Raw genomic sequence first — 27,727 nt, forward strand, 5'->3', positions numbered from 1 at the left:
GGTGAAGATATGTTTCATGGTTAGGTTGAGGTTAGGGTTAGGGTTAGGGTTAGGATTAGGATTAGGCCAGTAGTAATTGTGGTTAAGGTTAGAGTAAGTCTCCAAGAAATGAATGTAAGTCAATGCAATGTCCCCTCAAGTCATGAATGTCGAACAATGTGTGTGTGTGTGTGTGTGTGTGTGTGTGTGTGTGTGAGTGTGTGTGTATGGCTCAGCTGCTGTGGTGAAGAAAGGGTCAAGGCTGCGCCCCCCTCCCATTCTTCCTGCTGGATAAACAAAGGTATTGTGACACACACACACTCTCACACAGGCGTGCACACACACACACACACACACACACACACAGTATCTAAGCTATGGCACATTAACTCCACCTGCTGCCTCCACAGACACACAGACAGACAGACACACAGACAGACAGACAGACACACAGACTTAAAATGTCTCTAAAATGTTTTTTTTCCTTTGATGTTTTAAAAAGTTTTCCCAGTTTCACACAACATTGTTTTAGGAAATGTTTCTGCTGCTGCTGTTTCTGCTGCTACTGTTTCTGCTGCTGCTGTTTCTGCTGCTAATGTTTCTACTGCTGCTGTTTCTGCTGCTGCTGTTTCTATTGCTACTGTTTCTACTGCTGCTGTTTCTGCTGCTGCTGTTTCTGCTGCTACTGTTTCTGCTGCTGCTGTTTCTGCTGCTAATGTTTCTACTGCTGCTGTTTCTGCTGCTGCTGTTTCTATTGCTACTGTTTCTACTGCTGCTGTTTCTGCTGCTGCTGTTTCTGCTGCTACTGTTTGTATTGCTAATGTTTCTACTGCTAATGTTTCTGCTGCTACTGCTTATGTTTCTGCCGCTACTGTTTCTATTGCTAATGTTTCTACTGCTAATGTTTCTGCTGCTGCTGTTTCTGCTGCTACTGTCTCTGCTGCTATTGCCATTTCTGCTGCTACTGCTGCTGCTGCTGCTGTTTCTGATGCTACTGCTGCTGCTGTTTTCTTGTCTCTTTCTCCTGACAGGAAGTGGATCTCTGCGATGAGTCTGAACCTGCCAGGACGTGCAGTGTCTGCTGATCTGAGGTCAGATGTGAATCTGTGACAGACAGACGGACGTGCAGGAACATGAGTGTGACACACACACACACACACACACACACAGTGACTGTGACTGTGACCTCCACGTCTGTGACCTGCAGCTGATTCTTCATGGCGTGATATGAACACATGAAGGTGCAGGAACGGTTTCTTCATTCTTCAGACAAACTCCAGCCTGACGTTAAAAACAAAACAAATCTGTTCCGTAAGAATGAAAACAAACTTTATCTGGAACTAAAGTTTGTTCTAATCTCCTGGGAAAAAAGAGAAGGCCGTTGCCTAGCAACAATGGAAGAACGTGAGATATGGTCTCTTTACTCAGGGAGATTTAGAACAGAAGATTGACATTCTGTGAGCCGCCATGTTGGCAGGCAAAGACGCAGTAAAGGTCCATTTATACTTCCATCACCTCCCTAGTGTTGTCAGCAGGAAGTGAAAGTGTCTCTTAGTTCAGGCCCCGCCTCTTTCATCAGCTGTGAAGACAGCAGAGACTAAAGGGAAGTGGGACAGTCCAGTCCACAGAGGATCGCTCTGTCGTTGTTGTTTCCTGCCAACACCTGGTCACCCTGTGGAGAAGTGGAAGGGGAACTTGGCTTGAAACTGGAAGGTTGCTGGTTTGAGGGCTAGGGTACCCGATCCCCATTGCTCAGTGTTAATTGGACATGCTAAATTGACCCCAGCCACAGGGGGGCGCCACATCCAGTGTACTCCTACTGCCGGTACCAAGCCTGGATAAATGGGAGGTGTTATTTTCTGCTTTGTTTTTAAATATTTGAACAAACAACAGAGACTTTTGTTTTCTTGATCATATTGTGATTATTCTTATATTTATAGTTTTCTCTTGTTTGTTACACTTTGGTTTTAAATGTGTGATATATCAGTGTTCACATCATCATCAATGCTGTTGTGAACGTGTGAAAAATGACTGTGACTGTGTTTATGAGTTTAATCAACACATGATTCTCCACTGAACTGTTTTTCACACACACACCCACACACACAACCACACACACACGCACACACACAACCACACACACAACCACGCACACACGCACACACACGCACCCACCCACACACACATTACATTACATGTCATTTAGCAGACGCTTTTATCCAAAGCGACTTACAATAAGTGCATTTAAACATCTGGGTACAAATAAGAGGTAGAAGTAAGTAAGAGCTTCAAGTGAACCAAACTATGAAGTGCTCGTCATAAGTGTGATGTACAAGTTGTTGTTTTTTTTTTTTGTCGCCGTCGTCTTAGTCGAGGTAGAGTCAGAAGAAATGTGTTTTTAGTCGGTGGAGGAAGATGTGGAGGCTTTCCACTGTCCGGACACACCCACACACACACGTGTGTATGTCGTGGCTGAACCTTGTGTGTGTTGGAGGATGTGTGTGTGTGGGGGGGGGGGAGTGTGTGTGTGTGTGTGTGGGTGTGTGTGTTTAAATTGAGCTGCAGCAGCAGCAGCAGACATCAGAGTGACAGAGAAGCAGCAGAAGAAGCTGAAGGTAAAGAATTTCTCTCTGTTTTTACATAAAAGTGATTAGTGATAATAGTTTGTCATTAAATCTATAATATATGTATATATATATATATATATATATATATATATATATACATACTGTACATTTATTATATATACTTTCTAAGTTAATAATCAATTACTTTTTATAAACTTAAAAAAGACTGAGTTAAATAATAATAAAAATGACTGACTTTGTTACATTTACTTGAATAATTAATTATTTATCAAATTATTTTGATTGAATTTATTCAGTTTCGTGTTTTCCACGTTTCTATGACATCACTAATGAAAATTGATGATGTCATAGAAATCAATGTCATAGATCAATGTAAATCATTTCAACAGTGTGTAGAGAACAAGTCTGTAAATACCAGTCCTTCAAAATAAAAGCACAGGGACACACTGCATGTCCAAATCTGGAGTTAGAACACACACACACACTGGCTGTGCTGATATTTTGACCTTTGACCTGTGCCAAAGATCATCTCATTCATGTGAATGGTGAAAAAAACGTCACACTCCTGGGACTCCGCCTCTTCTTCCTCTGTTGCCACCTTCAGGGGGCATAAGAGCTTAACATTTAGACATTTTGTTTTTCTTTTTCTTTTCCTCCGACACATTGTGTAGCTGCTAGCATGAGGGCTAGCATGACACAAGGCTAAATATGTGTTTAGCCAACTAGCTATACCATCATAGCTAGCACCCACTACTAAAATCTGCTGCTATTCTAGCTGTAAGAACAACAAGCTAAAACTATTTAACTCAACTTGCAGGTAGTTGAGCTAGCTGCTAAACATGGTGTTTGCTGTGGTGGGTTAATGTCGCCCCATGACCATGTCTAGTCTGCGATTTGACTGACGTTAGCTTTGGGATTATTTAGCACATGAATTAGACGGTAACGACTATTAGCATCAGTTTAGGACGCTGTAGTTCTGTTAGCGGCAGTGGTTCGTAGGGTTGCTAGTGCTACTGCATTTTTACTACGATTTTTCCAGGGAAGACATTTTCACTAAATGTAGCAAAGTGATCGCAACATTTCCTTCTTATTTCGCTCTTGTTGGCCATGATGACTGGAGACTAAACAACATGGCTAACTGTGCATAAACAACATGGCTAACTGTGCATAAACAAGGTGGCTAACTACTAATTAATGTTTTGTTCGCATGGTGGTGCCACCAAGTGGTGAGACCTGAGTCACATGACACACCTACATTCACTTTGTCAGAGTCTTCAGGACCTATGATCTGTCATAAACATTGACCTTGTCAGAACCAGTAGTCCTCATGGAGACCAAAACCTGGTCCTAATGAAGCAGAACCTAATTTCTGAGGAACTGGTTCTGGCTAAGATTTGAATTTGGGTTAGGTTAAGGTCAGTATTAGTCATTAACTGGTTATAGTTCAGGTTAGTAATTAGGCTCAGGTTTTAATCTGTTCAAATACATGGTAGTCAATGCAGTGTGTGTGTGTGTGTGTGTCAGAATCAGAATCAGAATCAGAAGAGCTTTATTGCCAAGTACGATTTGCACATACAAGGAATTTGTTCTGGTGTCATTGGTGCATAACAAGCATACAACATTTTTAATATACACAGTATATAAATGTTTTGGGTTTTTTTTTTCTAAAAAAGATGAAAAGAGCACTACAGAAAGAGTGTGTGTGTATAGACAGGTTTTTGGTACCTCTTCAGATCCTGGTCTTAATAAGGCAGACCTCAATGTTTGAGGCTCTGGCTAAGGTCAAAGGTCAAATGTGACCTGGGATCAGGGTTAGGTTCTGTCCCACTTAATGGAAATCAATGTATGTCCTAACAAGGAGAGCTGTGCAAACGTGTGTGTGTGTGTGTGTGTATGAATGGGTACAAGTTAAAGCAATAAATTAGCCACCTGTTGCTATCCTTTCACACACACACACACACACACAGAGTAATCCAGGCATGTCAGTTCCTGTCTGTCCGGCGCTGTAAGATGTGGAAAATCATTGTGGTCGTTGTTTTGTGCCGCCGTCGTCTGTCAGCAGCCTGTGTGGGTAGAACAAGATCAGGAGGAGAGACTGAAGCAGGAAGAGGAGACGAGGACAGGAAAAGTGTCCACATGGAGACGTGAGACACGAGAAGACAAGCAGATGTGAGGAGGAGGAAACCTGCAGACGCAGAGCGAGCCAACACAAACTCCAGCAGGTACAAACAGGAAGCTAGAAACATGCCAGGTCACATGACTGCTCACAGTTTATTCACTTAGCATAGCTTAGCACACAGACAGAAACACTGACAAACTGTTAGCTTAGCACACAGACTGAAAGCGTGAAGAAAATATTAGCTTAGCTTAAAACAGACTGGAAATATGCAGACATTGTTAGCTTAGCTTAACAGACTGGAAGCCTGAAGAAACTGTTAGCTTAGCATACAGGCTGCAAGTAGGGGGAAATGTTAGCTTAGCTTAGCAGCACTGGGAAATGAGAAAGGGAACTAAACAAGATGGGAAGTAAAGGGAAGTTTAGCACAAGGACTGAAAAAGAGAAACTGAATTTAGATTTTCACCAATTTAGAAGCTGGGTGAAAGGCTTAGCTTAGCTTAGCTTAGCAGGGTCCTGTGTTTTTTATTTTATTTTATTAATCCCCTTTGGGAAAGTATTCCTCTGCATTTGACCCATCCTAGAATTAGGAGCAGTGGGCTACCACACTGAGTAGCGCCTGGGGAGCATTGGGGGTTGGGTACCTTGCATAGGGGTACCCCAGCCCATTTTTGGCCTGGTGGGGATTTGAACTGGTGACCCTCCGGTTACAAGTCAAGTTCCCTTTCCACTTGTCCACGGGGTGCCCTCTGTTGTGTGAGGACGCCGCCCTGCAAGCCGAAGTCAAAGCTCCGCCCACAAATCAGAGAGGAGGAGATGATGATGGACAGGCGCTGACGTGTCAAACGTCCCCCATCAAAGGCTCACCCTCTGATCAGGTTTCATTCGATGATGTCTTTAAAAAGCGCTGATGTCACTGAGACCCAGATCTGACCCGAGGTCAGTTTCACCTCAGTGAAGCTCGACCACACAGTAGTGAGAGGGCTCCTGCGGGTCTGGATCTGGTCTGATTCAGGTCTGGTTTGTGGATGTGGTTCCAGGTCAGACTCACGACTCTTCTCTCTGTCTCAGGTCGTTTCATCTGAAGCCGCCATCATGTTTGTCGCCAGAGCCACAGCCGCCCTCACCCTCGCCGCCTTCTCTGCTCTCTCCGCCCTCATAGCTCCGCCCTGCTCAGCTCAAGGTAGGTCACATGATCACAACGTCACTGTCCTCACATCACTGTCCTCATTGTCCTCACGTCACTGTCCACACGTCACTGTCCTCACATCACTGTCCTCATTGTCCTCACGTCACTGTCCACACGTCACTGTCCTCACATCACTGTCCTCATTGTCCTCACGTCACTGTCCACACGTCACTGTCCTCACATCACTGTCCTCATTGTCCTCACGTCACTGTCTTTACGTCACTGTCCTCACGTCACTGTCCTCACTGTCCTCACGTCACTCTCCTCACTGTCCTCACGTCACTGTCTTTACATCACTGTCCTCATTGTCCTCACGTCAATGTCGTGTGGACAGTGACGTGAGGACAGTGACGTGTGGTCACTGTCCTCACATCACTGTCCTCATTGTCCTCACGTCACTGTCCACACGTCACTGTCCCCACATCACTGTCGTCACGTCACTGTCCTCATATCACTGTCCTCATTGTCCTCACGTCACTGTCCACACGTCACTGTCCTCATGTCCCTGTCCTCACATCAATGTCCTCACTGTCCTCACATCCCTGTCCTCACTGTCCTCACTGTCACTCTCCTCACTGTCCTCACGTCACTGTCCTCATGTCAATTTCCTCACTCTCCTCACTGTCCTCACGTCACTGTCCTCACATCACTGTCCTTACATCACTGTCCTCACGTCACTGTCCTCACGTCACTGTCTTTACATCACTGTCCTCATTGTCCTCACGTCAATGTCGTGTGGACAGTGACGTGAGGACAGTGACGTGTGGTCACTGTCCACACGTCACTGTCCTCACATCACTGTCCTCATTGTCCTCACGTCACTGTCCACACGTCACTGTCCCCACATCACTGTCGTCACGTCACTGTCCTCATATCACTGTCCTCATTGTCCTCACGTCACTGTCCACACGTCACTGTCCTCATGTCCCTGTCCTCACATCAATGTCCTCACTGTCCTCACATCCCTGTCCTCACTGTCCTCACTGTCACTCTCCTCACTGTCCTCACGTCACTGTCCTCATGTCAATTTCCTCACTCTCCTCACTGTCCTCACGTCACTGTCCTCACATCACTGTCCTTACATCACTGTCCTCACGTCACTGTCCTCACGTCACTGTCCTCACGTCACTCTCCTCACATCACTGTCCTCACATCACTGTCCTCACGTCACTGTCCTCATGTCACTGTCCTCACGTCACTCTCCTCACTGTCCTCACGTCACTCTCCTCATTGTCCTCACATCACTGTCCTCATGTCAATTTCCTCACTGTCCTCACGTCACTGTTGTCACGTCACTGTCCTCACGTCACTGTCCTCACTGTCCTCATGTCACTGTCCTCACTGTCCTCACGTCACTGTCTTCACTGTCCTAACATCACTGTCCTCACGTCACTGTCCTCATGTCAATTTCCTCACTGTCCTCACGTCACTGTCCTCACGTCACTGTCCTCACTGTCCTCATGTCACTGTCCTCACTGTCCTCACGTCACTGTCTTCACTGTCCTAACATCACTGTCCTCACGTCACTGTCCTCATGTCAATTTCCTCACTGTCCTCACGTCACTGTCCTCATGTCAATTTCCTCACTGTCCTCACGTCACTGTCCTCACATCACTGTTGTTTATATTTCTTTTGCATCGTAAATGTAAATATTCAGTGTTTTGTTTATTTACATTAATAAACATCTTTAACATTAATATTCTATTCTTGACATCATTAAAGGCGACATAGAATGCTTGTATCACACATATATGTTAGTTATGGAGGTCTACTTACATATATTAACTTGTTTTCATGATTAAAAACCTCCTAATCGCTGCAAACGAGCCGATCAAAATATCTCCTCGCTGACGCTCTCGTCAGCCGCGCTGTTTCAGACCAAACAGTTGCTGTGATTGGCCAGCCAACGAGAGCTTTACAACTGTCCTGTGATTGGCCAGGTACCTGGAAGTGACGTAATAGATAGGCCAGCGCTCAGATACACAGCTCCCCCTCTGGCACGGTGGATGCTCTGCATCTCAGCAGCTACAACGAGACTAGTTCTTCTTCTTCTTCTGCGGTTGAATGTACGCAACCGGATGTGCCCGGACTAGTGCCCGCACCAGGAGGCGCTACAGTGGTGAGGATTTCTGATGACAACATCAAATTAAGGAAGTGTCGATCCGCTTCACAGAGCCCAGGAAAACAATACAACACTATTTTCTCAGCAGTGGCTGAACTGTTTGTTCTGAAACTTTAGGGTTTCATAAACGAGGTAATGACGCAGATACACACACAAACGCAGCGTTAATTGGAGCTTCCGGTCTATGTCACCTTCAACATAAACTTCTCAGTGACTCCGCCCCCTCCTGAGTGTGCTAAGATTAACATTTAGCTCCTCCTACCTGCCGCTGCAGTCATGTGACACCTGAGTCAAAGAGATTCATCTTTTGTTTTCTTAAAACAATCCTGCTTCATTCCAGACGCCACTCGACTGAGGTCACAGGTCAAAGGTCGGGGTGCGGCCGTCTACTGTGTGTGTGTGTGTGTGTGTGTAAGCAGCAGGTCGTTAACAGCTGTCTCTCTCTTTCTTGCCACGTGTCGTGGCGGTGCGTGAGGTCAGAGGTCAGACTGACTGCTGCTAATGTCCCACCAGAGACACTGAAGTGTCCTGACAGCTGAGACACAGTCGCGTCCAACACAAACACAACATGGACGACGTCTCTGACGTCTCTGTCTTCTTCTTCTTTTAGAAACTGACTGTAGATGTAACGTCAGCAACAGTCGCTGTGACGACGCCGGAGTGTGTCGGTGAGACAACACTGTGTGTGTCTGTGTGTGTCTGTGTGCGTGTGTGTCTGTGTGTGTCTGTGTGTGTGTGTGTGTCTGTGTGTGTCTGTGTGTGTGCGTGTGTGTCTGTGTCTGTGTGTGTGTCTGTGTGCGTGTGTGTGTCTGTGTGCGTGTGTGTCTGTGTGTGTCTGTGTGTGTCTGTGTGTGTGCGTGTGTGTCTGTGTCTGTGTGCGTGTGTGTGTCTGTGTGCGTGTGTGTCTGTGTGTGTGTGTCTGTGTGCGTGTGTGTGTCTGTGTGTGTGTGTCTGTGTGCGTGTGTGTGTCTGTGTGCGTGTCGGTGAGACAACACTGTGTGTGTTTGTGTCTGTGTGTGTCTGTGTGCGTATGTGTGCGTATGTGTCTGTGTGTGTCGGTGAGACAACACTGTGCGTGCGTGTGTCGGTGTGTGTCTGTGTGCGTGTGTCACTGTGTGCATCTGAGAGACATCTGTGTGTCTGTGAGTCTGTGAGACTGTGTGTGTGTGTGTGTGTGTACGACCAGGCCTAGGGGAAAACCTGATCACAACATGAATAATGAGACTCTCCCTTCTCAACCCCCAATAAACCACCAGCAACAAGTCAAACAAACCACTTTACACGTCTACTGGCAGTCTGGCTGTGAGTGGTGTGAGGGAGTCCACTGCAGGTGGGATGTTCAGGCCTCTTATTCAGAGTCCTTCTGTGCAGGACCAATCAGCTCCCAGGATCCACCTAGACTCACTCACACAGGTCAATCACTCAAAACATGCACACCTGCAACCCATCTCACACTCACATGTAGACACATACACACAGGGAAAAAGCAGTCACGACCCTGGGGTCGTAACAGTGTGTCTGTGTGCGTCTGAGAGACACCTGTGTGTGTGTGTGTCTGTGTCAGTGAGTCAATCCTCTGTGTGTGTGTGGAGTGAATGCAGAGTCCTAACAAGTCTCTCTCTCTCTCTCTCTGTCTGTCTGTCTCTCTCTCTCTGTCTGCAGGTGTGACCCTGGTTGGGACGGCGAGCTCTGTGACCGTTGCGTCCTGATGCCCGGCTGCGTCCACGGCTCGTGTCAGCAGCCGTGGCAGTGCAGCTGTGATGAGGGGTGGGCGGGGCGTTTCTGCGACAAAGGTCTGACCTGTAATCTGACCTGTAATCTGACCTGTAATCTGACCTGTAATCTGACTACAGTGTGTTTCTATGTTGAGTTGACGTTGTTGTTTATCACGTCTCAGATCTGTCCGTGTGCTCGCGGCTGCGTCCATGTCAGAACGGAGCGTCCTGTGTGACGGAGGACAGCGGCGAGTACGCGTGTCTCTGTCCTGACAGCTTCCACGGACGAAACTGTCATCTGAAGGCGGGGCCGTGTCATCAGAGGAGGTGTGTCCAAGTTCTTCTGGTGTAAAAAAACAGACAGGGGGCGCTGTCCGTGCTTACGTCCGTGTCTTTTCCTCGTTGTCTCCAGGTCTCCGTGTAAAAATGGCGGCCTGTGTGAAGACGCAGACGGTTTTGCGGCGGCGTTGACGTGCCGCTGTCTGGTCGGCTTCACGGGGCCGCGCTGTGAGACCGACGTGGACGACTGTCTCATGACGCCGTGTGGGAACGGCGCCACCTGTGTGGACGGCGTGAACCGATTCTCGTGTCTCTGCCCCACCGGCTTCACCGGACGCTTCTGCACCGTCAACACCGACGACTGCGTGAGTCAGCCGTGTGTCAACGGCGGCCGCTGCCTGGACCGCGCCGGAGGCTTCCACTGCGTCTGTGCGCCGGGATACACCGGGGCCACCTGTGACACGCCCCTCAACTGCCACGACGGATGGGAGGGAGGAGGAGGAGAAGGTGGAGTCAGACACCACCTGACCACAGCTGAGAAGAACTACAGGACGAACAGTAATGGCAGTCGTCATGGCGACCGGTTGTTCAGGGTGACGGTGAGCGAGCACGCCGCCACCGGTTTATCGGACACCGAGCTTGCCGTCGTGCTGGTGCTGGCGGCGCTGACGCTGGGCGCGGTGGTACTGACCGCCGCCTTCATACTGCAGGGTCACCGCAGGGACTGTGGACACGCCCCCTGCTGGGCCATGACCTCGCCGCCAACAGCGATACAGAAAAGATGGCGAGCGCAGCGGGACGAGCCGGAGCAGCCAATCAGCTTCCTGAACACCACCGAGCCAGAGAAGAAGAAACTGAACACGGAGGTCGTATAGAGACAGAGGGCGAGCAAGGCCCAGAGGTCAGCTGACTACGGAAAGCCAACAGGGTCATATAACGTCTGACGTCACACGTAAATTGGTTTTCCACAGCTGACATCTGATTCTCCCATGATGCATCTGCTGGTAATAAACATTTTAACTGTGACATCATCAGCGTCTGTGATGTCATTTCCTTCTGGACTAATGTGGCGATGCCTCCGCCGGGACGTTACTATGACGACCATGTGAACTGATTTTACAGTGACGTCATCATCTGGTACGATGACATCACTGATTAATGTTGGATTATGGATTAAACTGAATTGACTGTTCCTTTGTCCTCTGTGATCATGTGACCAGGCGACTCATTGTAAACAGTTTTATTGAGACAAACAAACAAACAAAGATACATTCATCAGAAACAGGCTACACAGTCTGGTCAGGCTCCGCCCACCAGCTCTAATTACCCTCTGATTGGTGAATCTCAGTAAATATCTCCCAACAGAGGACACGCCCACCTGCGAGGAGTAATGCATCAGCTGACCTGCTGTGGGCGGAGCCTGAGCAGACAGCAGAACTGTCCTTAAGTCACTTGTGATTTGAGGTTGTTTTTTTTTTACAGGTGCTACAACAAACCATGCAGAAGCATGTGATTGGCTGCTTATGATCAGGTGACCAGTGAAGAGACAAACTTTCAAGTTTAAATAAATAAAATCAAATTTAATTCTGTGGAAAAGAGGGAGTGGCTGTGTGAGGAGGAGGAGGGGTCACATCTCAGTCTCACCCAATAAGCTCTCACCTAGACCTGACGTCAGCATGAGTGTCTGAGGGGCGGAGTCTGTAGAGTCAAAGAACAACAACGTTTAGAGGTCCGTGTTTGTTGTTTACACGAATCCACAAAACAAACTAACAAACAAACATGTGAGTCTGCTCTGGTCATACTGTCACTGTTAGCTTAGCTTAGCATAAAGATGTCAGACACAACAAACACACTATGATGTTTACAGAGATTTAAGCTAAGCTAGCTCACTCTTTTTTCTCTTTTTCCCGTCTGCATGCTAAGCTACCCTGCTCTTGTCGCTGTTTCATATCTTTATGCTATGCTAAGTCAACACACCCATTTTCCAGTTTCCAATCATGCTAAGCTAAGATAGCTCAGTCTTTTCCCACTTTCCAGGCTTGGTGCTAAGCTAAGCTGCTACCTGTCTTTATGCAAAGCCAAGCTAACCTGTTGTTCTTAGGAGACAGACTTCAGGGAACAGTCTCTGATGATGTCCTTAGATGACAGACTTTAGAAGACAGTCTTTAGAGGACAGACTTCAGGGGACAGTCTTTTAAGGGAAGATTGAGAAGACAGTCCTTTAGGGACAGAATGGGGACAGGGAGAGTGTTCAGCCCTTACTGCTGTGTGGTAGCCAGGTGGGGGGCTGGTACTTGTCACTGATTGGTTGGTACTTGTCTCTGATTGGCACCAGGACACTCCTGGAGGTGGGACCTGTGCGGAGGGGTGGGGCTTCTCTGTCGTCCTCCTCTCCTTCAGACAGCAGGTCACAGATCTGCTGCTGCAGCTCGGGACTGATGTTGTTTTCCGCCAGAACCAGAACCCGCAGACTGGTCGGGTAGTTTTCTACCATGTCCAGGAAGACCTGTGTAGAGACAGAAGCGTCTCACTGACTCCTCCCACTGGACAAACACACACCTTACACAACAAACAAACAGGGATGATTGGTCTACCTGTGCTGACTGGTTCGACAGTCCAGTTCCCTCCAGGTCCAACACCTCCAGGGTTCTGCTGGATGCCACGGCAACAGCCAACATCCCAGCAATCTGGTCACCTAGAGACAGAACCAGCACCATCATCAGTGCTACGCTAAACTAGACTGCTTTATGCTATGCTACAATAAGATAGCCGACTGTCATGTCTGTTTGTAATCTGTATGCTAAGCTACACTAGCTTGCTGTTCTCTTTTTCCAATCTTAAGTCTAATATTTTCCCACAAGTTAGCTAAGCTAACCTGCTGTCCAATTTATTGGGATTGTCCAATTGGATTGGGATTTCTTGGAATGAAGCCAAGCTAAACTAGTCCAGTCTTGGCTAGGCTCACCTAGCTTAACATCAGAACCATCAGAACCGTGTTCTCACCCAGCGGGTTGTAGTCCAGGTTGAGCACTCTGAGCTGGGAACTGTGAGCCACAGCGATGCTGAGTCGAGACCAACCTTTGAAACTGATTCCTGGGTTAGCACTTAGCGTTAGCTCCCTGAGACCTGCGCAGTATGGTAAAATGTTAGCATGTTCAGATATCTTGTGTTGCCATGACAACATACAGGAAGCGTTACCTGATTTTGCTCCATCGGGTGGCAGCATCCCACAGATTAGAGCCAACGCCTCGTCTCCCAGCATGCAGTCTCCCAGATCCAGGCTCACCAGTGCCGGGTGTGTCGACAGTGCCACATTCAGGGTCACCAGACCTGCGTCCAGCAGTGGGCAGCCATGGAGACTGGAGGTGGAAAGACAAAATCAAGTTGTGGTCCAGGTGAGACCTGGTACACCTGGTACTGACAGCCAATGAGAAGAGAGGATACAGTGCTCTCTGGTGGCCGGTGTACTCACAACAGGGTCTGCAGGGATCGGTTGCTCTTCAGGGCGTCAGCCAGCTGACGAGTCCGGTTAATGCATGAAACAACGCCCAGATTCAGGTTGAGCTGAGCGAGTGAGTGAGACTCGGCGACACTACGGCAGATGCGTCCAAAGTCGCGGTCAGAGAGCTGGCAGCCACGAACCGACAGCAGCCTTACACCGTCCTCCTTCAGACTCTCACAGATGTCCTGGACCTCAGCCGCCGACAGCATCTCCCCTGTGATCTGGATGGAGGCAGGAAGCATCCTCCCTGGGATTAGGGCTAGGGTTAGGGCACTTGGAGCGTTAGGACTCTGGGACTGCAGGAACTCTAAGAGTCCTGGGAATGGAGAACTCTCGGAGTCCTGGGAATGCAGGAACTCAGGGTTCACTCAGACACTGGGAGTCCCAGGGCTGCAGGGATTCTGGAAGTCCTGGGATTGCAGGAAGTGCTTGGACACTGGGAGTCTCAGGAACCACAGGGAGCACTGGGAGTGTTAGGAATCTGTCTTCACTTGTCCCAGGACCACTGGGAGTCCCAGGACCACTGGACCTCTGGGAGTCCTGGGACTGCAGGGAGCACCAGGACTCTGGGACATGAACAGAAACAGGAACCAGATTCTGACCTCTAATGGAGGAAAAGTGGAACTGAACTGAACAAATGATCGATGTGTGATACACACATGAAACAAAAAACTCATAACTACAGAAGTGGCAGGAAATGAGTTATTGATGAAGGATCTCAGAGACCAATAATTATGGAATTATTGATAATCAATGGGATGAGTTTCAGCCATTCAATTTTTAAATATAAATACATTTCAGTAAAAACACAAAGAACAATAATAAATGAATAAAAAAGCGATCAATCAAATGTATTGACGATAAAGAAACTGATACATTAAGAATTCATTGACTCAAACCTGATAAATGATCGATCAGCTCACGAGCGGAGGCTCGGCGCTCTCACAGGCTGACGTCATCACCCGCTGCTCCGGTGTCTTTGATCCCGCCGTAGGCCACGCGCAGCCTCTGAATCGATGGACATCAGAACCGATCGATTCTATTGGTCGGGTTTTGTCAGAGCGCTGAGACCGGGCTGAGGCGTCCGAGTGTCGGCCGCGCTGAGCTCGTGAGTCCCGGTGTGTTTCTGCAGGTGACCGTTACTATGAGACCCAGAGAGCAGAGACACAGACAGGAGGTCTCACTCTGAGCCGTTTAACCAAACACAGCAGCGACCCAGCGAACGGTGACGTCACATTGTGTTCGAACGAAAGTCACACAAATAAAGTAATAATACAAATGTTGTTATATTTAAATAACTTGCAATAACTCGTATTCCTCTCTTGGGTTTACCGGCAGCTTGTATCCATGATGTCGCATTACTGCCACCTTCTGGAGTTAGAAGAGTACTACACTACTCAGTCCGTCTCCTCCTCCACCTGCAGCAACGTTTTAATATTAATGTAGTGAAAATAAAACAAATTAACACTAAAAATAAATAAATGTATTTTTTTTACTAAACAGAATAATAAATAAAATCATGTTTGATTCATTCATTCATCTTCTACCACATGAGTTTTATTGTCTCCCGTAAAAAAAGCAGAATGACACCTCCTGATCTACGCACGATCTCTGCTGGTGTGACGTCACGCGCCACTGAACCTCGCTAAATCCTCGCCGGTTAGTGACGTCATGGAGAGAAATAAAAATAAAAGAGAGTTATCAGTCACTGATATTAATTATCGATCAGAGCGCGCACCTGCTGAAACACTTCTGCTACAAATTTTCAAAACTTTTCTTTTCTCTATCTGATGGAAGTGAAAAGAATTATGAATTATAATGTGACACATGAGAATGTTGATAAAACAAACAAACAAAATAAAAACATTGACATGTTATTCGGCTGTTATAGCATATAGCGGCTGTTTTTCCTGTTTTGTTTTCTATCTATGTTGTTAATAAAGTTTTATAATTTAAAAAGCGTGTGACGTAGGTTTGTTGCGGCGCCTCGTCATATCCGGAAGTGTCTAATTCTCTGATCAGCAGCTGCAGCCGCAGCTAGCAGCGGCTAACCCGGAGCTCCGAGCAACAACAGAGGGACAGCGTGACAGACATACAGAGTCACAGGTGAGTCCGTGAACGCATCACTCACCTGCGCCTTTGTTACTCCTTGTCGGAGAAAAGCAGCAGCCGCTAGCTGTTAGCTGTTATCAGCTAGCTGTTAGCCGTTAGCGGCTCCAGGTGTTCACCGCGTCACCGTCACTTTTCATCCCTTCATACAGGCTGTGGCGCGTGGACAGGTGAGTGACATACGAGCGGACACGTCAGTGTGTTAGCATGTTAGCTGTTAGCCTGTGTTTAGTGACCTTTGAGCTTTAAACCGGAGTCCAGGTCTATGTAAATGCCATATCCAGAGACCTAGTCCAGCTGTATTTGAAGACTAGGTCCACATCGATGTTTAGTCCAGGTCTCTGTGAAGTGCCGTTCAGATTTACGTGGAATCTAAGTCTCTGCGTAGACCAGGACCAGATTTATGAATTGTCCAGGTAAACCTGTAGTTCAGGTCTCTGTGTAGACCAGGTCCAGGTAGATGTGCATCTTCTTAGATGTTTCTGTGGGCGGAGCCGTTCTTCTTTGTTTCCATAGTAACCGTCTGCTTCTAAATCTGAATCTTTTGTAGAAACATGACGACACAAAATGGCCGCCTATGTAAAGACCCTCACCTGTACTAATTATAATTTATTTTTTCATTTATTAGTTTTATTGATATATGAAACTCCGCCCCCTCAGGCTCTGCGTGTCGGTGGATGGAAGTGTGCAGCGCCACCATGGGACCAGAGAGAGTGTTACCGAGCTCCGAGGACGAGCTGGGAGAGGAACGTCCGATCGATGGAGCGACACCGCCACCCCCAGCAGGGGGCGCTGCGTGGAGTGGGGGAGAGGGAGGGGGTGAGGAGGACGAGGGGGAGGAAGAAGAGAACAATGGGGGGTATTATTACCAACCTCTGAACCAGGAACCTGAAGGAGACACGGCCAATGAGGACAGGGGGGCGGAGCAGGAGGAGGAGCAGGAGAGGGAGGCGGCGCCATCGCATGTTCAACAGCTGCAGGTGCAGCAGAGGATCGAGGTGAGTGACAGGTCGTCATCCTACAGTATGTGTAATACTATGGTACTACTGCAGTACCATAGTATGACACATACTACATTATGACAAAGATTACAATAACATAGTTCTATAAATTCTACAGGTATGACAAACACAGCAGGACATATACCTGAACTAGAGATACCTTAGTACCACAGAAACTACAAATAGTACAGACTTGTGTACTACAAATACACAGCAGTACCACATATACTATCACAAAAACTACAACCATAGTACTACAAATAGTCCAGATACTGCACACACTACAAATTCTGCAGAAAATGTAGCAGCAGAAGCAGTACTACATGTACTTTAGTACTACTACAAATACTGCACTGTACTGCAACTCCTACAGATGATACAAATACTGCATATAAAGTACATATTGCAGACAGATATTATCGTGCTGTAGTTCAGATATAAATACTGCAGGTCATTTAAATACTACATGTACTATACTGTCGTGTACTGTCAGCCGGACAAATATTTAAGATACTGCAGTATTACGTTACTGAATCGATGTAAAGATACTATTACTACAGTAAAAGTATTAGTGGGTAAACGCTGCGTTCACAGATCATTTTGATGTGCAGTCATGTGACCCATGTCTCACCTGTGTGTCCTCCAGGTGATGGGCCTGCACCTTCCTGAAGCCCCGCCTCCGGACAGCGATGAGGACGACGACCCAGAGGGGGCGGCGGCGCTGAGGAGCCGAGCCTCCATCCCCATGGACGCAGGTGAGCGCTGTCGGCCATCTTTGTTACGATAAAGTTTTTTCACACATGGAAACACAACATACTCATCGTGATGACATCACTTCCTGTTGCTTGCAGACCACGTGGAGCTGGTGAAGAGGACGATGGCGGCGGTGGCGCTGCCAACTCTGGGCGTGCCGGCGTGGGCGCGTGAGATTTCTGACGATCAGTGGAAGGACATGGTTGAGAACACGCTGCAGAGTCACCAGAGTGCCGGCGCTGTCAGACTCGGCCATCGCCTCAGCAACAGCAACAACAACGGACCCTGAATGCACCGCTGCAACAGCGCCAGAAACCTGCTGAGTCATGTTTTTTTCATTCTCAACATTCAAATCTGTGATCACAGTGACAGACAGATGTAAACAACAAGAAGACAAAAGTGTAAATAACTGACAGACGAGACAAACTTAAATACACAAGATAACAAATGTAAATAAGTTGACTTTTTTTTTTTAAAACAATGCGGTGAACAAGTGAGCAAAAAACGGACAGGAAACACACACACACACACAACAACAATAATAATATACGATAAACATCAGAGAAACGGTCGCAGCAGATTTACCGTTTCATGTAAACACACACACACTTTATTTTGAAAGTGACATCAAATGAAGGCTTTTCTTTGGTGGGAACTTCCTGGAGCCCCTGAGGATCACATGTTAAGATGACATATTCGTGTTTGTTTTGTTGTTTTATATAATAAACACAGAGTCACATGTTTAAAGTCACATTCCGCCTTTTATTACACGTTGTTACTGTTCTGATTGTAAATGTGTGAAAGAGACAGAGTCGAACTGTTCACTTCCTGTCTCTTCACTTCACTTCCTGTGTACAGACTGGTCATGTGACCCTGTAATTTAATAAAACACCTATGACCATGATTTGTCTTCAGCCTGTGTTTAACTAGCAGGGGGCAGATTGTCACAGGTCCAAACTCCACGTCTGTCCAGCAATGAGAGGGGTGGGGCTTCCCACCACAGGAAGGGTCACTGTGTTGCTGACAGACAGCTGATCTCAGCAGGACACACCCACTTAAGTGAGGAAAATGATGGGGGGAGGGGGCATGGTCTTCGGTTGTACTTATGGCGCATTTCCACCGGCTCTACTCGCCTCGCCACGGCATGGCACGATTTTAGTAGCGTTTCAACTAGCATAGTTACCTGGTACAAGGTACTATTTTTAGTACCTGGTCAGGCAAGGTTCCATAAGGGTGCTGAGTAGGTAACTATGCGATGATTGGTCAGACTGCCGTCACAGGAAGAGACGTCTCACACACAAATCAAGGCGAACTGTGCCGAACTGTAGATCACTTAAAACTACTCAACAATCCTAAAAACGTGTCGTCTCCAACAACTACAGAAGTCTGGTGTAAAGTCACTAGTCACTCGTGTGTGTGTGTGTGTGTGTGTGTGTGTGTGTGTGTGTGTGTGTGTGTGTGTGTGTGTGAGAAGTATAAAACGAAGTCACCGCAGTTTCACTCAGCTGTGCAGTGATGACTCCGCCCACGTGAAGTAGGTAGTTTTTTTTTTGTAGTGGAGAAGCAACCTAAACATGCCGTGCCAAGGCGAGTCGAGTAGAGCCGGTGGAAAATGCACCAATAGTGCTATAGAGTAGGGCCCAGATATATATATATATATATATGTATATAAAGGCTAGATGTCTTACGGCAGATTACTAATATAATCCAATAATTTGAATTATTACATGTTTAGTTTAAACAAATAATAATTCAAATTATTGGGTTATATTAGTAATATTCCTATTATAAAAGTATACATAGATCTCATGCCATTGTGTATCCTGAGATTTAGTAGCCCATATTGATTTAACATAAATACCTTGTGTGTGTATGTATTCATTGCACCTTTCTGTTCTGTTGAATGTTATTTGAATCCCATGGTTATAATTATTCATAAATATGCAGTGTCATAATAACTACATCTCTGACGTTTATAACAAACCAAACCGTTTAAAAATCGGTTATTTAAAAAGTCCATGTACGACTACAATGTTATGGGTGAGCGAGCTGACTGTGGCAAGATGGCCACCCTGTGCGGACACTCGACACTCTAGCCTTTATATATATATATATCTATGGTAGGGCCGCCCACTTTTTAATAATCCTGCACCATGATCAGACAGGTCAAAGGTCACAGGAAGTCAAAATGAAGATGATAAATGATCAATCAGCTCATGGTTTAACCACGCTTTTATTTTGAAAGGACGTTTCTTTCGTCACATCCTGTTTCATAATCTGTGATTGAAATTCTTAAATGTTACATTTTCATTGGTTCAGTGTCTGACGTGTGGGCGGAGTTTAGATTGATGGAGTGGAGCTGCGCCCTCTAGTGTCTAGTGGAGGAGAAACATTGAACTACAGGCCTCAGGTCCGAGTCTGCTCTGTTTGACCTTTGACCTGGTGCTACACTGACGCAGAGCTGCGCTCTCATTGGTCCAAACGTAAATAAAGTCCCTCGACTCCTCCAGGATTCTCTGGAAGCTGATTGGACGTCTACATTCACCATGTCTCCTCATTGTCTTCGTCAGTCCGTCTTGGCTCCGCCTCTCGTTCCAGGCTGACAGGTGAGTGGTCAGGACAGGTGGAGGGGGGGCGGGGCTTGTGGAGGGAAGCTGCATTCATTCACTCAGTGGAACCACGTCCAGGTTTCCATGGCAACACAAATGTCACGTGAGCATCCTCCTCTTGACTCCGCCCCTCGCCGAGCAGAAACAACAGCAGAACCACGGTGGCGATGCGTTCAGGAACCTGATGAACTTCAAACAAACAGCAGCAGGTGCGTGAAGCGGCAATGGCGCGGGGGGGCGGAGCTTCCACAGTGTTCATTAGCTTTTTCTCTTGGTCGGCTCCGCCCTGATCTGACCCCAGACCAGACTCACGACACCTTTTACTTCCTCTCCACAGAAACGGACAGGAGGGGGGCGGGCTCAGAGGGACCGCCTCCCCTGGTCAGAGAGCCTCCTGATTGGCTGTCAGATATTCCTCGGCTCTCTTGTGAGCCTCGAGAGCTTTGATGGTGTAAACGTCTTGTGGCAGCTCGGACTTCCTTCTCATCAGGACTTTGTCCTTCAGGTCCTTCACACCCTGACACACAAACACACAAAATAAACTACACAACCAACACACACTCACACTGGGCTGAGAGAATCAATGATTTTAACATCACACACACACACAGGAGTTGTTGATCCACTGCTGCCTCCATCACTAAGTTCAAATGTCCTATTTTGTGATTTAGATTGACCTCAGTGACACAAAGTGACCACACGAGGCAGCAGAGGACCAGCAGCTAAAATCACTGATTTTCTCTATGAGGTTTGATGTGGGAGAGTGAGCGGTTTATCAACTACCTAAGTCTTTTGTCAAGTGTCTCTGCTTCTAGATGTTTTAATACAGCCATGTGTGTGTGTGTTTTCTGTCATAAATACTGACCTTGTCAGGACCAGCAGTGATCAGGCTTTGTTTAGTGTGTGTGTGTGTGTGTGTGTGTGTGTATTTACCGGTGAGGCCTCTGTCGCCACAGTTTTCTTCAGCAGTTGAATATCTTCTGCTGTTGGAGTCTCTGTTTCCATCGAGTACACAGCTACAGAGCTGTCACTGTACAACAGGTACTACACACACACACACAAACGCATGCACGCACACACACATACACACACGCATGCATTAAAAACAGCTAACTTGATGTAATAACCTGATTTATCATTTAATTAAAATGTGACAGGACTCACCTCATCTTGTGGGTGGAGTCCAGGGCGGAGGGGGTGGAGCTTATTTTTCTGCAAGGACACATTAGACAAGATGTCAAGTGAGACAGACACACAGGTGAGGACAGAGACACAGAGGTGAGGACACAGGTGAGGACAGAGTCACACAGGTGAGGTCACAGGTGAGGACAGAGACACAGAGGTGAGGACACAGGTGAGGACAGAGACACAGAGGTGAGGACACAGGTGAGGACAGAGACACAGAGGTGAGGACAGAGTCACACAGGTGAGGTCACAGGTGAGGACAGAGACACACAGGTGAGGTCACAGGTGAGGACAGAGACACAGAGGTGAGGACACAGAGGTGAGGACAGTTGTTACCTGTGGATTCTGTTGAGCGAGGTCTTCTATCTTGTTCCAGATTTCCTCTCTCTCCTTCAGTTTGTATTTTTCTCTACAAGAAAAAACAACAACAATCAATGAATCAGCGGCAGCTCATCGTCACTAGGGGGCACCGAGGCTCCGCCCCCCCCCCCCACGTCAACAACGCAGACAAGAGAAAATGATTTTTCAAATAATGATGAAAGTGAAAGTGAAATTATTTACAGATTTTTTATTTAATAACATAAGTGATGAATGTTAACAGTGATCAGGTGTATTGATCAGTGATCAGGTGTATTGATCAGTGATCAGGTGTATTGATGAGCTCTTACTTCTGTTTCTCAGCCTTGTATTGCTGCGTACAGTCGTCAAACAGCTTCTGGTTCATCTCCATAAACAGTTTCAGAGCATTGTAGATCAGACCATGGATCGTCCTGAAGATTATAATTATCATCAAATGAATCATATTAATTGGGTGAAAAAAAAATCTGCAAAAACCCTAAAAAGTCCAACTTTTGGGTGAAAACATTACATTTTAATGACGTTTATCAAGTTTCTGAGAAGAAAAATGTGTCATGTATCTTTACCTCTAATATATCATGTATAATGTATATGAACATTTATTTTTTCTTCCTCTTCATGTTAATGAGTGTGTGATAAAGTGATTGTAAATGTGCGTGTGTGTGTGTGTGTTACTTGTTCCAGTGGCTCTTGGAGTTCTTGTACAGAGCAGGAAACATGATCGGCAGAATCTTGGCTGCGTTGTCACTGATCAGACTCATGATGTACTCGTTATTCCAGTAATACAGAGCTCGCTCTGCCACCTGCACACATGACGACATCATCACCACCATCACCACTATCACCATCATCATCTTCAGTGGTTCTGGTTCTGGTACCTGGAAGTGTGGACTGGACACACACTTGGCCAGTTGTCTGAAAAGTGGCTCCTGGACTTTGACAAACTCGGACGGTTCGATGACGTCCAGAATCTCCTCCAGCTCGTTCAGGAACATCACCTCCTTTGGACTGTGAGTCTTGGGCCAGAATTTCAACAGACCCATGATCACCTGCAGAGGGTCAAAGGTCAGATGCCACACCTGGACTGCACCAGTGCCACAGAGAAGTCCTTGTTTTTGTGCTTTTATTTTGTAGAGCTCCAAAACTGAGTTTCCATGGAAACAGTGATATTTTTGACAGCACTGTCATGGAAACAGAAGAGGTGAGACTCACCGGCTCAGTCAGACTGCTGTCCTTCTCCAGGAACTGGACCACACAGTACGCTAGCTGAAGAAGCATACACGCTAATGTTAGACTGAGTGAGTGAGTGAGTGAGTGAGTGAGTGGGTGAGTGACTGACCTGAGGGTGGTAGACGCTCAGAGACTTGACTTTGTGAAGCGGCAGAAGAACTCTGATCAGAAACATCTTGTGTTCTTCTTTGAGAGGGAGAGCGAAGCCGTTGATTATACTGAGAGGAAGACATTAGCAGCGACATTAGCCACTCTTTTCACTGGACAGGTAAAAAACTGACCGGTGTGTGTGTGTGTGTGTGTTACCTGCCAAGTATCTCCAGCAGCTCAGCGATGCCGTTGTGATGCTCAGTTTCATAAATAAACCTGGAAAAACAACAGAAACACTAAGTGGTCATGTTACCACCACTTACAATATAATGCATGAGGTCTCGCTGTTACGGAATCACGCGTGAGGTTTTGCTGTTACAAAGTCACGCGTGATGTCGCCTTGTTACAAAGTCACGCGTGAGGTCGCCCTGTTGCGAAGTCATGCGTGAGGTCGCCCTGTTGCGAAGTCACGCGTGAAGTCTCGCTGTTGGGAAGTCACGCATGAAGTCTCGCTGTTACTAAGTGTCATGTGTGAGGTCTCGCTGTTACCAAGTCACGCGTGAGGTCTCGCTGTTACCAAGTGTCACGCGTGAGGTCTCGCTGTTACCTAGTGTCATGCGTGAGGTCTCGCTGTTACGAAGTCAAGCGTGAGGTCTCGCTGTTACCAAGTGTCACGTGTGAGGTCTCGCTGTTACCTAGTGTCATGCGTGAGGTCTCGCTGTTACGAAGTCAAGCGTGAGGTCTCGCTGTTACCAAGTGTCACGTGTGAGGTCTCGCTGTTACCTAGTGTCATGCGTGAGGTCTTGCTGTTATGAAGTCAAGCGTGAGGTCTCGCTGTTACCAAGTGTCATGCGTGAGGTCTCGCTGTTATGAAGTCACGCGTGAGGTCTCTCTGTTGCGAAGTCACGCGTGAGGTCGCCTTATTACGAAGTCATGCGTGAGGTCTCGCTGTGACAAAGTGACACGTGAGGTTGCGCTGTTACGTAGTGTCAGGCGTCTCCTGACCTGTAGAAAATGTTGTTGATCTGGCGGCGAATGTACGCTCGCAGTCCGAGGAACTTCCCGTAGATCCGGTGGAGGATGGTCTTCAGGAAGTCTCTCTCTCTGGGATCTTCGCTGTCAAAGAGGTCGAGCAACTAAACAGAAAGAGAGAGAGTAAGTGAGTGACAGTCGGGTGACAACTCTTGTGTGACTCGTCGATGTTCTCGTCTTACCGACAGGACAAACTTCTGGTCGATGTATTTTTTGGCGATGTTTGGCTGAAAGTCTGGAGACTCCAGGAAGCGAAGGAAGAACTCGTACACAAGCTGAGGACACAAGGATACAGGGACATGAGGACACAGGGACATGAGGACTAGAGTAGAGTAGTAGAGTACCCGAAATGCCTCCGATACTGCCGAAAACGTGGTCATCGGTATCGGCGAGTACTGGAGTCCATGCACCGATCCGATACCACGTCATTTATTAGAGCTCCGTTAGCTCTGACGCGGTTCTTCTTCGCCGCTCTTGAAACAGTTGCGCTTTGCTGTTTTAGAGGTGCGAAGAAGAACTGATCACCTGACACCTGTAGACAAGGAGCTAACGTTAGCTCATCATGTCGGCGGTTTGGCAGTATTTACCAGTTAGCTCCGTTAGCGTTGTTAGCTCCGCTAGCTCCGTTAGCATGCCTACAGTCAAACTGGAGCGGGCCGTTTATTAAAGCGCAGCTACTACGAGAGCAGCGCTACAACTAACCAGCGTACCTGTGTCCTGCGTATGTATGCCTCTGTTTTTAAAGTTTAGCGTTACTTCAGAGACTCATTTTAACAATCTGGAGTCGAGTAAAAATGATGTCATGCGCGTCCTTTCCCAGTCAGTTGTCATGGAAACATGAAGCTCTGCCAGTGCTGCGTTGTTTGGACCAGAGTCAAAACAAACGTACAAGCTGAAAAACGAAATAACATATCACTGGTAAAAATAAATGATGTCCATTTGCTGTATTCGTTCATGTTTTACAGATTGTTTCACCTGAGCCAAACCTGCAGGCGTAGTATATATTTTTTTCCATAACACACTGGTATCGGTATCGGTACTTTGTATCGGCCGATACCCACAGCACAAGTATCGGAATCGGTATCGGGAGGGAAAAAATGATATCGGAACATCTCTAATGAGGACAGGTCATATAGGACTCAGGTGAGTGACAGTGACTTACCTGCAGGTGAGGCCAGGCGGCCTCCAGTGTGGGCTCGTCCTCCTCAGGGTCAAACTCTGCTCCAGTCGGGTTTGAAGAAGGAGGAAGAGTCCGGAACAAATTCCCTGAAAACTGAACACACACACACACACACACACAGAGTGTTAGTGTGGTCAGTGTAACGACCACACTAACGACCTGTTGTGTCGATGTGTCTCTCTCTCTCTCACCATGTCCACGGCCTCGGGGTAAATGGACTCCGTCACCACGTCGCTGTTGTGTGTGATGTACTCAACCATCTCGTTAAGCCCCGCCCTCTTCACCTCCTTATACTTGAGGTCACTCAGAGGGTCACTGACAAAGTCGAAGAGGACGCAGCACTGACGCAGCTTCTGGACGAACAGCTCCTCCCGGTCCACGGGCGGGGCATCTGCCAGGGGCAAAAGTGGGAGGGTCACTCACCACTCTGTTCTTGATTCAGGTTAGCTTGAAGTTAGGTTCATGTTAGCTTCCCTTATATCACCAACAACTTCTGGAGCTCTTGGTTGTGTTCAGGTTTAGGTCAGGTTTAAGTTAGATTTAGCCTGGGTTAAGGTTCAGTTTAGCTCACCCTTTAGCGCGGGCAGCTTCTGCAGCTCTCGGTTCTTGGTGAGGCTGAAGCGTGACGAGCTCTGGCGTCGCTCCTTCTTCACCAGCTGAGGTCCTCCAGAGTATTTGATCTTATTGAGCTGAGTGGGAGGAGGCGTGCTGTTACTGGGACGTTTACTGCCGCTCTGCTGCTGCTGGGACTGAACACACACACACACACAGTGTTTAATGCATCCTGGGAGATGTAGTTCTGATAATTATCTTTAATATTTAATCTGTGTGTGTATATTATCTCCACCCTGCAGATGTTTTTTTTAATGAACATGTGACACTGACCTGTGAGGTCACGTGAGGTCACGTGAGGTCACGTGAGGTCACTCACCTCTTCAGTGTTCTCCGGAGCAGCAGCATCTTTCCCACTGCTCGTGTTGCTGTTGCTCTTTGTCGATTTGGCAGATTTGTTTGTTTCCTGTTTGAATGAAAACAAGACTGTGACCATGGTGACTCGCCTGTGGGTGGAGCCACGGTTTGGAGGTGGGGCAAATGTTAAATGAAGGATATTTTCATGTGTTAGAAACAATTGACATTGACTATGAATACGATCAAATTCAGCGATAACACAAACAAAGACATTAAATTCAATGACGTTTTTAAACATCATTTTGTCAATTCCATGTATTTTTTAATCTAATTTATTCAATATGATAAAAGATGCCACTTTATTGCAAACTATGAAACTGTTAACAATACATTTCAAGCTAATTCCAAGACCTAATTCTCTAACCTCAAATACTTGAGGTTCGTAGTATGAAAAAGTGTCGTAAAAACGTCTGATTCTGGTCAAAATCAATGCTTCAGATGTCAGGAAAAGAAAAACGTAAAAATCCAGCCCAAAATATCGTAACATACAAACGGTAAAAAAGTAAATAAAAGCAGCTTAAGAGTCACTGACTTTATGTTACTGTGAAAAGAGATGTTAGCTTAAACAGCTTAGCAAACATCGGTGGATCAACAGACATGAAAACGTGACGTTTGTCCAATTGTTTCTTTTTTTGAAGAACAAATACAGACGAGCGCCACCTGCTGGTTTCACGCAGTGTTGTGGTTGTCGTCATCAGTGTCGTAAAAGGATCAGCTGATATATTGATGTGAATCATCACTCTCTGACATCACTATCAGTTTCACTCTACTCTGCTGTTCAGTGTAAGTTATTACGTCACACAGAATCACAAGTATTAACAGAGACCCGGACCCTGCTCAGCTGCAGTCCTCACATCTCTGATGAATAATATAATATAATATAATATAACACATTATATAATATAATACAATATAATATAATACATTATATAATACAATATAATATAATATAATATAATATAACACATTATTTAATATAATATAACAGCACCAAGCCGCTCACAGAGCAGCCGCCCCGCGGAGCTCACAGCCGGACTCCCGCAGACCGTTACTGCGGTAAACCGTTATCTTAGCCGTCCCATGCTAACGGGGCCTGAGCTTGTTAGCATGTTAGCTCGCCGCTGCTCGGTCGTAAACATTCCCCGTTCATATCTACAGGCACAGCGGGTCCCGCTGCTGTCACGTGACCGACAGCTCACCTTCTCCTTCTTGGTTTTGTTCGGCATCTTGGTGGCGAGGCTGGGTGTGTTTTCACCGAGGCTCCGAGATGCTCTTCCCCGGGACTCAGACGCTGTCACTCGGTGTGTGTCTGCTCCCTGCGTCCGCTCCGGCCCCGAGTGATCTGATTGGCTGCTGTCGAGTGGATCTGCCTAGCGACGTCCGCGAGGATTTTTCTGATAGGCGCGCGAGGATGGTGGACGACGGAAGGGCAGGGCTCCAGTCTTCCCTAGCAACTAACACCTTGAACCTGATGGTCAACATGGAGGAATTGGTTCCCGCCAACATGGTGAGCTGTGAGATAGGAGGAGGACCAGGAGGAGGACCAGGAGGAGGACCAGGAGAAAGACCAGGAAGAGGACCAGGAAGAGGACCAGGAGGAGAACCAGCAGGATCACTGAGTTTGAAGACTTGTCTCAGGACCAGGTTTCTGGATGGGGTCAAATGCAGAGAAATAATTTCCCTAAGGGGATATATATATATATATATATATATATATATATA

At 46.9% G+C, this 27,727-nt stretch overlaps 4 protein-coding genes across 9 annotated transcripts; 2 read left to right on the forward strand and 2 right to left on the reverse strand.

Moving 5' to 3' along the window:
- Nucleotides 1-2,568: 2,568 nt before the first annotated feature.
- On the forward strand, nucleotides 2,569-11,180 carry dlk2 (delta-like 2 homolog (Drosophila)). Of its 2 annotated transcripts, XM_058650988.1 has the most exons (7): nucleotides 2,569-2,594; nucleotides 4,630-4,789; nucleotides 5,755-5,866; nucleotides 8,605-8,662; nucleotides 9,657-9,787; nucleotides 9,892-10,036; nucleotides 10,122-11,180. In XM_058650988.1, exons 3-7 carry the CDS (start codon nucleotides 5,779-5,781, stop codon nucleotides 10,861-10,863), a joined length of 1,164 nt encoding a protein of 387 aa, XP_058506971.1. In that variant the 5' UTR covers nucleotides 2,569-2,594; nucleotides 4,630-4,789; nucleotides 5,755-5,778; the 3' UTR covers nucleotides 10,864-11,180. The 2 variants fall into 2 exon arrangements, with proteins under 2 accessions (XP_058506971.1, XP_058506970.1); XM_058650987.1 differs by lacking the exon at nucleotides 2,569-2,594 and having other exon boundaries at nucleotides 4,423-4,789.
- Nucleotides 11,181-11,213: 33 nt separating this feature from the next.
- lrrc73 (leucine rich repeat containing 73) lies at nucleotides 11,214-15,732 on the reverse strand. Of its 3 annotated transcripts, XM_058650996.1 has the most exons (8): nucleotides 15,622-15,732; nucleotides 14,390-14,632; nucleotides 13,461-14,056; nucleotides 13,187-13,347; nucleotides 12,992-13,114; nucleotides 12,583-12,683; nucleotides 12,251-12,494; nucleotides 11,214-11,686 (listed from the first exon to the last, which is right to left on the reverse strand). In XM_058650996.1, exons 3-8 carry the CDS (start codon nucleotides 13,730-13,732, stop codon nucleotides 11,616-11,618), a joined length of 972 nt encoding a protein of 323 aa, XP_058506979.1. In that variant the 5' UTR covers nucleotides 13,733-14,056; nucleotides 14,390-14,632; nucleotides 15,622-15,732; the 3' UTR covers nucleotides 11,214-11,615. The 3 variants fall into 3 exon arrangements, with proteins under 3 accessions (XP_058506979.1, XP_058506977.1, XP_058506978.1); XM_058650994.1 differs by lacking the exon at nucleotides 15,622-15,732 and having other exon boundaries at nucleotides 14,390-14,828; XM_058650995.1 differs by lacking the exon at nucleotides 15,622-15,732 and having other exon boundaries at nucleotides 13,461-14,094; nucleotides 14,390-14,828.
- mea1 (male-enhanced antigen 1) lies at nucleotides 15,448-18,257 on the forward strand. Of its 2 annotated transcripts, none has more exons than XM_058651005.1 (4): nucleotides 15,448-15,596; nucleotides 16,260-16,597; nucleotides 17,247-17,355; nucleotides 17,452-18,257. In XM_058651005.1, exons 2-4 carry the CDS (start codon nucleotides 16,277-16,279, stop codon nucleotides 17,640-17,642), a joined length of 621 nt encoding a protein of 206 aa, XP_058506988.1. In that variant the 5' UTR covers nucleotides 15,448-15,596; nucleotides 16,260-16,276; the 3' UTR covers nucleotides 17,643-18,257. The 2 variants fall into 2 exon arrangements, with proteins under 2 accessions (XP_058506988.1, XP_058506989.1); XM_058651006.1 differs by lacking the exon at nucleotides 15,448-15,596 and adding an exon at nucleotides 15,646-15,769.
- ppp2r5d (protein phosphatase 2, regulatory subunit B', delta) lies at nucleotides 18,095-27,534 on the reverse strand. Of its 2 annotated transcripts, XM_058650972.1 has the most exons (17): nucleotides 27,205-27,523; nucleotides 25,968-26,054; nucleotides 25,608-25,785; nucleotides 25,228-25,427; nucleotides 25,019-25,129; nucleotides 24,039-24,131; nucleotides 23,830-23,960; nucleotides 23,041-23,100; nucleotides 22,844-22,952; nucleotides 22,717-22,770; nucleotides 22,383-22,553; nucleotides 22,180-22,307; nucleotides 21,816-21,917; nucleotides 21,484-21,556; nucleotides 21,127-21,174; nucleotides 20,896-21,006; nucleotides 18,095-20,479 (listed from the first exon to the last, which is right to left on the reverse strand). In XM_058650972.1, the coding sequence occupies exons 1-17, from the start codon at nucleotides 27,229-27,231 to the stop codon at nucleotides 20,345-20,347; spliced, it is 1,818 nt and encodes a 605-aa protein (XP_058506955.1). In that variant the 5' UTR covers nucleotides 27,232-27,523; the 3' UTR covers nucleotides 18,095-20,344. The 2 variants fall into 2 exon arrangements, with proteins under 2 accessions (XP_058506955.1, XP_058506954.1); XM_058650971.1 differs by having other exon boundaries at nucleotides 22,180-22,553; nucleotides 27,205-27,534.
- Nucleotides 27,535-27,727: the final 193 nt, after the last annotated feature.

The sequence above is a fragment of the Solea solea genome, chromosome 15, assembly GCF_958295425.1.
Source record: "Solea solea chromosome 15, fSolSol10.1, whole genome shotgun sequence".
In the NCBI taxonomy this organism is placed as follows: domain Eukaryota; kingdom Metazoa; phylum Chordata; class Actinopteri; order Pleuronectiformes; family Soleidae; genus Solea; species Solea solea.

Excerpts from the sequence above, each read along its gene's own strand:
- dlk2 (XM_058650988.1), top strand. The coding sequence starts at position 5,779 with ATGTTTGTCGCCAGAGCCACAGCCGCCCTCACCCTCGCCGCCTTCTCT. Across the intron at positions 8,663-9,656 it reads GACGACGCCGGAGTGTGTCG|GTGTGACCCTGGTTGGGACG; the intron begins GTGAGACAACAC and ends CTCTGTCTGCAG. Across the intron at positions 10,037-10,121 it reads GGGCCGTGTCATCAGAGGAG|GTCTCCGTGTAAAAATGGCG; the intron begins GTGTGTCCAAGT and ends CGTTGTCTCCAG.
- lrrc73 (XM_058650996.1), bottom strand. The coding sequence starts at position 13,732 with ATGCTTCCTGCCTCCATCCAGATCACAGGGGAGATGCTGTCGGCGGCT. Across the intron at positions 13,348-13,460 it reads CGATCCCTGCAGACCCTGTT|TCTCCATGGCTGCCCACTGC; the intron begins GTGAGTACACCG and ends TTCCACCTCCAG. Across the intron at positions 12,495-12,582 it reads TGTCGAACCAGTCAGCACAG|GTCTTCCTGGACATGGTAGA; the intron begins GTAGACCAATCA and ends GTCTCTACACAG.
- ppp2r5d (XM_058650971.1), bottom strand. The coding sequence starts at position 27,231 with ATGCCGAACAAAACCAAGAAGGAGAAG. Across the intron at positions 22,771-22,843 it reads TGAGCGTCTACCACCCTCAG|CTAGCGTACTGTGTGGTCCA; the intron begins GTCAGTCACTCA and ends ATGCTTCTTCAG. Across the intron at positions 20,480-20,895 it reads TGGCGACAGAGGCCTCACCG|GGTGTGAAGGACCTGAAGGA; the intron begins GTAAATACACAC and ends TTTGTGTGTCAG.
- mea1 (XM_058651005.1), top strand. The coding sequence starts at position 16,277 with ATGGAAGTGTGCAGCGCCACCATGGGACCAGAGAGAGTGTTACCGAGC. Across the intron at positions 16,598-17,246 it reads AGGTGCAGCAGAGGATCGAG|GTGATGGGCCTGCACCTTCC; the intron begins GTGAGTGACAGG and ends TGTGTCCTCCAG. Across the intron at positions 17,356-17,451 it reads CTCCATCCCCATGGACGCAG|ACCACGTGGAGCTGGTGAAG; the intron begins GTGAGCGCTGTC and ends TGTTGCTTGCAG.